Source organism: Mesoplodon mirus, assembly GCF_964341445.2.
Source record: "Mesoplodon mirus genome assembly, chromosome: 10".
Lineage (NCBI taxonomy): Eukaryota > Metazoa > Chordata > Mammalia > Artiodactyla > Ziphiidae > Mesoplodon > Mesoplodon mirus.
Genome location: NC_138986.1, coordinates 48,824,237 through 48,831,267, shown reverse-complemented (window position 1 = coordinate 48,831,267; position 7,031 = coordinate 48,824,237). Strand labels below are relative to the sequence as shown.

Sequence of the window (7,031 nt, the reverse complement as noted above, 5' to 3'; positions counted from 1 at the left end):
AGTCAGTATTTTCATTTCTTTCCCCTATATTATATTCTCTCATTTAGATCAAATGAACAAATTTTCCTGTTATGTTTGTGTGTTGCTTGTCCAAGCTGGCTTTCTGCTGCCTGCTAGATAAATGCTATGCAAGGCTTTAAGATGCCCTCCTCTAGGAGGACCAAAGGAAAGATGGCATCTAAAGAAGATGGCAGGTATGACTAACTTGGCCTAATCTTTTATTCAAATGCAGTTTGAATTGTTTGTTCCTCTGGGGTGATATTTTATTATGACTTTGCAGCCAAAAAATATAAGAAATGAACCTATTTTAAGAAAGTAATGCCCCAAGGGAACACTGTACACTGTAAATTGGTGCAGCCACTGTGGAAAACAGTATGGAGGTTCCTCAAAAAGCTAAAAAATAGAACTACCTTATGATCCAGCAATCCCACTCCTGTGTATATATCCAAAGAAAATGAAAATGCTAATTCAAGAAGATACATGCACCCCAATGTTCATAGCAGCATTATTTACAACAGTCAAGATATGGAAGCAACCTAAGTGTCCATCAACAGATGAATGGATAAAGAAGATGTGATATATATACACACACATATATATCCCATTATATATATATATATATATATATATATATATATATATAATGGGATACTACTCAGCCATAGAAAAAAATGAAATTTTGCCATTTGCAGCAAAATGGATAGGCTTGAGGAGGGTATTATGCTTAGTGAGATAAGTCAGGCAGAGAAAGACAAATACTGTGTGTTATCACTTATATGTGGACTCTAAAAAATCAACAAACTAGTGAATATAACAAAAAAGGAAGAAACTGACTCACAGATATAGAGAACTAGTGGTTACCAATGGGGAGAGGACAGGGAAGTGGGGAGGGGCAAGATAGAGGTAGGAGATTAAGAGGTACAAACTACTCTGTATAAAATAAATAAGCAACAAGGATATATTGTACAACACAGGGAATATAGCCAATATTTTATAATAACTATATAAATAGAGTATAACCTTTAAAAATTATGAATCACTATGTAGTACACCTGAAACTTATATAATATTATATACATCAACTATACCTCAATAATAAATAAATTTTTAAAAAGAAAAAAAATAAAGTAATGCCTATTTCTAGCATTTTCATTATTCATGGAACAAAAATATATTGGTTCATCCCTGTCCATATACAAATACAGCATATCAAGGGATTCTGTGCCAATGTACGAACCTGATGCTAATGACTCGCCATGTTAATTGTCTGCTCTGTGTTGGGCATCATGCCAGGTGCTAGGAGTGCAGGAGGAATAAAGCCCAGACCCTTCACAAAGAACTTACAGTTGGCTAGGGAGATAGGCCCATACTTGCAAGCTATTTTCCCAGGAGTGGTAAGGGGTTTGTGCAGTCGTCTGCTTTCTCTTACCCAGGTGGCTGCTTAGAAAGGCAGCTGTGGTCAAAGAGGTTTTCCAAGAGAAGCTCTACCCTATAAGTATCACAGTATTAAATATACAATCTGTGTCAAGCAGTGAAGCATTTGGACATGTGCAATATCTATTTTAAATAGAAATGAAGTTTTGTGTTTATGTCACTTAAACATTCTTCAGTTCGCTCCATGATGCCTTTAACCATTGGAATAACCATAGAAGATTCATCAAGTAAGTTGTAAGAAGAGGCAGCCAGGTACAACAGAATGTCCTTATAAAAGGAGAAACTCCCAATGCCACTCTACCCACAAAATGCTGCCTATTTGTTTTTTCTAAAACATTCTAATTTTCTTTTTTTTTTAATTATTTTATTTTTGGCTGTGTTGGGTCTTCATTGCTGCATGTGGGCTTTCTCTAGTTGCGGCGAGCAGGGGCTACTCTTCATTGCGGTGTGTGGGCTTCTCGTTGCTGTGGCTTCTCTTGTTGCGGAGCATGGGCTCTAGGTGCACGGGCTTAGTTGCTCCACGGCATGTGGGATCTTCCCGGACCAGGGCTTGAACCTGTGTTCCCTGCATTGGCAGGCGGATTCTTAACCACTGTGCCACCAGGGAAGCCCCATTTTTTTTTTTTTTAAAAAAAGGATATCTCCGCCAGAGATGTTTAAAAAACTGTAATTTTGCTTCTGAGGTATTTGCAAGCCTTGCCTCTTTGGTTTTTTGACATCATAAGCATCCTGAATAAAATAACATACTGCAGCTCACAGGGAGACTTTGCATCTGCAGGACAAGTGTAATCTGAAAAGCTTCGAGGCACACACATAAAATTTTAACATTAAAAGTTGTTGTAACAAGAGTTTTTCCTATATTTAAAAAATCCACACTGAAACAAAGTCAATTAAATTTTATTACAACCAAGAATATAAAATAAATGCAATGTAATTTATTTTTATCTTAACAGTCATTTCGGGAAGGATGTCAGGACAACTCAAAAGCGGGAAACACTCGGCTCCAAAGCAGCAGCTCATCCTGCACCCGGCAGAGCAAGCCTCGCTGGAAGGCGGGGTGCAGGGGCGGGGGCAGCTGGCTCTGAGTGCACTCCTCGCAGCAGTGTGTGGAAAGCACACACGGTCATGTCTATAGTCGTATAAAGAGGGACGCGTGCAGAAAATGACTGAAAAAAGAGACAACAGGTACACTTCACAAATAGGAATGTGGGAAATACAAACTAGGCAGTTTAGAGAGGATGTACTACATAACATATATAAAAAGTACTTTAAATTGTTAAAAAGGACATCTTCAGTCCAGATTTTGTGTAATACTTTTAGTGTCTACACAGACAAATCTTTAAAAAAATTAAATAGTATTAATTTACTAAATATTTAAGAGATAACAGTGCATTAAGGATTTTTTTTCATATCATACATACATATCACTCCTTTGCAGTGATAGCACAGAAGAGTAAGTATGGCCTTAGGTACAACACATTTTTAAAAAATCCTAAAACAATGAATGTTGCTTTATGATATTTGTGACTATTCTTGAAGATTAAGGAAACCTAAACAGCTATGTTTTATATAAAATATTATTTATACTTGAATCCTTCAAGCCTCCTTTAGTCTAACTGCCATTTCACTGCCTTTCTCCATTCCCCAGAAAGATAACACGATAGAGGTTAGGATTTATAATTTTCATAGAATATTCCTTCATTGTATAGTTTCTGTTACATACAATTATTCAAAGCAGATTAAGCTGCAAGTCTTACTGTCCAACTACTTTTTCTTTTCTTTTATCTTTAGCAGAGAAAACAGCATCCTTTTAGAGGCATACAACTAGCAGTTGCTTCACCAGGAATGAGGCAGTGAACAGGTAAGCAAATGCCATCCCTTTCCATTCTTAAATGTAAATTGCGTTTACAAGAGCAAAAGAGTAGTGCAGAAGGCTGAAGTTCTAAGTACTAAAGTTTTAAAACCACACAGATATAAAAATATACATGTCCTTGGTTTTTGTATGTTACTGCATGATCTACTTCATCATAAGGATTGTTTCAGCCTCATAGTATCAATCCTGCCACCAGGCTACCTTACCCTTGACTCAGCTGTCCTGAAACCCTAGAATCCCTTTTCCCAAACACAAAACTTACCAGAAAGCTAACTCGAAAACTGATTTGTACTATGGAGCGCAGAAGACCTTCACTTTGATTCCTTCCTTCCTTCCCATAACCTCCCCTGGGTTGGAAGTCCACCCTGCATTCTCAGGGGACATTGATGGTAATACATTTTTAAAGAGGAATGGGGTCATTTGGGGACCAAAAAGGTAAATTTTAACCTCAAAAAGCTTCACAGGTCTCCTTCGAGGTCCCACAGTTTTAGGGCCCATAAGTATGTTAAAGGCTCTGTTCCCCTTTACAAGGAAAAGGAAATTATGAACCAAAATTATTTCAAAGGGTAATGAGCACCAGTGGGCATCACCAACTCTCAGGCAAGAGCACAGGAGGAAAGGGCCAGTACCAGTGCAGTGACCAGAAACCCAGTCACATATGTAACTGGCATATCTGGCTAGATCCTGTGTGGAGAACACCGGGAGCAACTGAAAAAATCCCCTCACGGTTTCTGTATCAGTTCTGCCACTAAAATTCACTACATACAAGGAAAGCAGGGTAGTCCCATGATCATATAAGCGCATATCACAAGGATTTATATCAAAGTTGCTTATAAAGTATTAAGGGGCATGATATTTTGGTTCATGCACATATTTGGGTTTGTCTTTTACTAAATGTAAGCTCTCCTTGAGGGCAGGAACAGAGCTATTTTCATTGTAATTTCCTACAAACACTTAGTTGTGTTCTGCCTACAAGGGCCACCCAACTGTTGTTGAAAGGCTGCTGTGAACGTTTCAAATATATATTAATGCCTGTGGTGATATTAATAATGGCTGGCTTTCTTGAAGGTAGATAAACATAAAACCTCTCCATGACACTTGTTTATTACAGAGCAAAATTTGGAATAATAACTCTCTCCAAGTGGGTTTAGAAGTAAACGAATAGACCTTCATGTTCTAAGATGGTTTCATTTATAAGCCTGTCATCCCAGGGAAGCTTCCTGTCATGGAATCAATCACAAGCTCTTCAAGGACAGGAAGTACGTCTTGCCCTTTGTGTCTCACCCCCCAGCATAATGCTGGGCACGAGGTGAGGGTGCAGGTCACAGGACAGAACTTTACTTGGGTAGCTACATTACGCAGAGGGCTACTAATTTCTCATTTGCAAAAATGGGAGGGGTAAATTACTATGGAGACAATCAGAAATTCCTTCCAGTGGAGCATGTCAACAGTTTCATCTTCAGTGTTGATGAGTGTCACTGTATATAGTCTTTGTTATTAATAAGCATTATTATGCTGAGATCAGTAAGGTCCTTGCTGGCTACAGGATCACATCAATAGTGCAAAATGTATACTGGCTTCTGTCTAAAACTTATTTTACTTGTATATGGACCCAGAGTATCATAACCAGGTAGATAAGTTCACAAAGAAGAGTTAAAAAATGCATATAACTTGCATATACAATAATCAGCTATTTCTTCTAGCTCAAGAAAACATTAAAACGAGGCTGGTGCTGCTAGTAGCATTTAGAAGGACACAAGTCTCTTGCCCCTTACGTCACAATGGGAGCTCTAAGTCTTTACATTTCCTTGTGACTCTGCTGCGCGTCCTTACGCTGGCTTAAGAAAGAGCTCAGCCTCTAAGTCACAGATCATAGAAATGCAAATAGCACTTATCTAATAGGTCGTATACTGTCTGCCCATAGTTTAGGCACAATTATTAAGTTTTCTCCTAGGGGCAAAAGAAAGCATTCAGTGCAATGAAAAGATTCTTGATAGAATTAAGTTTCAGTAATAACAGCAAAATTATGCATACATAATACATACTTTAAACATGAACAAAACCTAAATTTTTAACATGCTTTAAAAATAGTCACTCTATGTCTAATGCAAATACGAATGGAGAACACTGCTCTTTATTTTAAAAGCAGATTAATTTGCAGGCTTCTATTTGAGTACCCTTGATTATGTAAGAAAGTTACTCAAACTGACCCAGATGTGAAGAAACCAACAGTTCTTTAGAGAAGCCAACTTTATGTACAATACACACTAAAAGCTTTTCCTTCCCTTTGATCAACATTACTCCTTAAAGAAATCCTAGTGCAGTTAATATTCTCTTCAGTTTTCTGGTGTGGGTCACCAGAGGACTGTATTTCATCAAAGCTCTTGAAACCCTTTTTAAAGTAGACGTAAGCTACATGAAGGTTAAAATTATAATTCTTAATTACTGGATACTGTTCAGAATAAGATGATTCTGGGAACTAAGTTCCATATGAATGGTTACATAAAAATTACCACATACTTTAGTTCTTCATAGCATAAAGCATAGTAACTGCAAAGATCTAGGCTGTTTTTGGTTGCAGGTTCCCTCTGTATCACCACTTGTCTTTTTATTAGACCTTCCCTGAAACTAGAGAAATAAAAACATAATAGTAAAGTACTGTGGGACAGTAACAGTTCCCATTTAAGACTTCCATGAGCAAAAGAGTTATATTCTGTGAAAACAACATAGTGCTTTAAAAGGTGCATATTTACCTGTGTTGCTAGATCAGTTCATGAAGTACAAAACTATACACCACTGGCATCCTGTTTCTAAAACATTAAAATCCTAGTAAAAGAGCTTTGAAAAGATAAATCATAGAGATTGCTACAGCATGAGAAAGGTGCACCAGGAAATCCTTCCCCAAAATGCTGAAGGTTACAGAAGTTAAGTGCTGGGATTAGATCAGACGCTTTATCAGAGAAGTCACAATGGAACACATGCAGGGAAAGGGTGCTGGGGAAACTTCACGAAAATCTTCTTTAAGTCAATAAAGACATCAGTCCTGCAAAATGCTCAGCAAATAGTTTTCCTCCTAAGTGGATGAGTTTTAAACAGCATCAGAGTTTGCATTTTTGGTTCTCTTCAATGCAGACGTCATATTGCTGGAGTCTGGACCCGCTCTGGCTGTAGCGGGTCAGTAGCGGTGGGCCTGGTGAGATGGGTGGTACTGTGCGCTCTGCTGAGATGAGGAGGAATAGCCTAGTGAGCTCTGGGACTGAGAGGATCCCTGAACACTGCTTTGGTAATTCAGGCGCGAACTGGAGTGCTAGGAGAAGAAAACAGGAAAAGGGAGTGACTGATGGAGGAAGGGAACAGCTCAAGATGCTAATCACAACAGGACGGAGAGATGAGCCATTCTCATCAGAGGCTCCGGGTTCTGACCCATGGTAGCGACAGTTAATTTAGTTTGTTAATACATTTTGCTGACTTGACATCACAGCCGGCCACCACTGTTCTGGCATGCATGAAAGTTGGCTGGATTTCTTTGGGAGATAAGTTACACTGGCAACGAAAGGTAGAGGGGAAACTTAGGCTAATTCTGGTTAGTTTTTCTTTGCATAACTGAGATTTGCAAACAGAAATAATCAGTTTGGCATATTGAATCGGTCGTGTTCATAATGTATACTGACGTGCTGTTAGTTTTCTCATTATAAATAACGAAGTTGTTGTGATTAAGAAATCA

General features: G+C 38.3%; 1 protein-coding gene across 4 annotated transcripts in view; it reads right to left on the bottom strand.

The window, feature by feature from the left end:
• Positions 1-2,315: 2,315 nt before the first annotated feature.
• CDK19 (cyclin dependent kinase 19) overlaps positions 2,316-7,031 on the bottom strand; it is a 182,401-nt gene continuing 177,685 nt past the window's right edge. For 3 of the 4 annotated variants that reach the window (XM_082634125.1, XM_082634127.1, XM_082634126.1), the window contains one exon: positions 2,316-6,614. In XM_082634125.1, coding sequence (XP_082490251.1) covers positions 6,483-6,614 — 132 coding nt within the window. In that variant the 3' untranslated portion in view covers positions 2,316-6,482. The remainder of the gene's footprint in view (positions 6,615-7,031) is intronic. The other variant, XR_014295158.1, reaches the window with a different exon arrangement.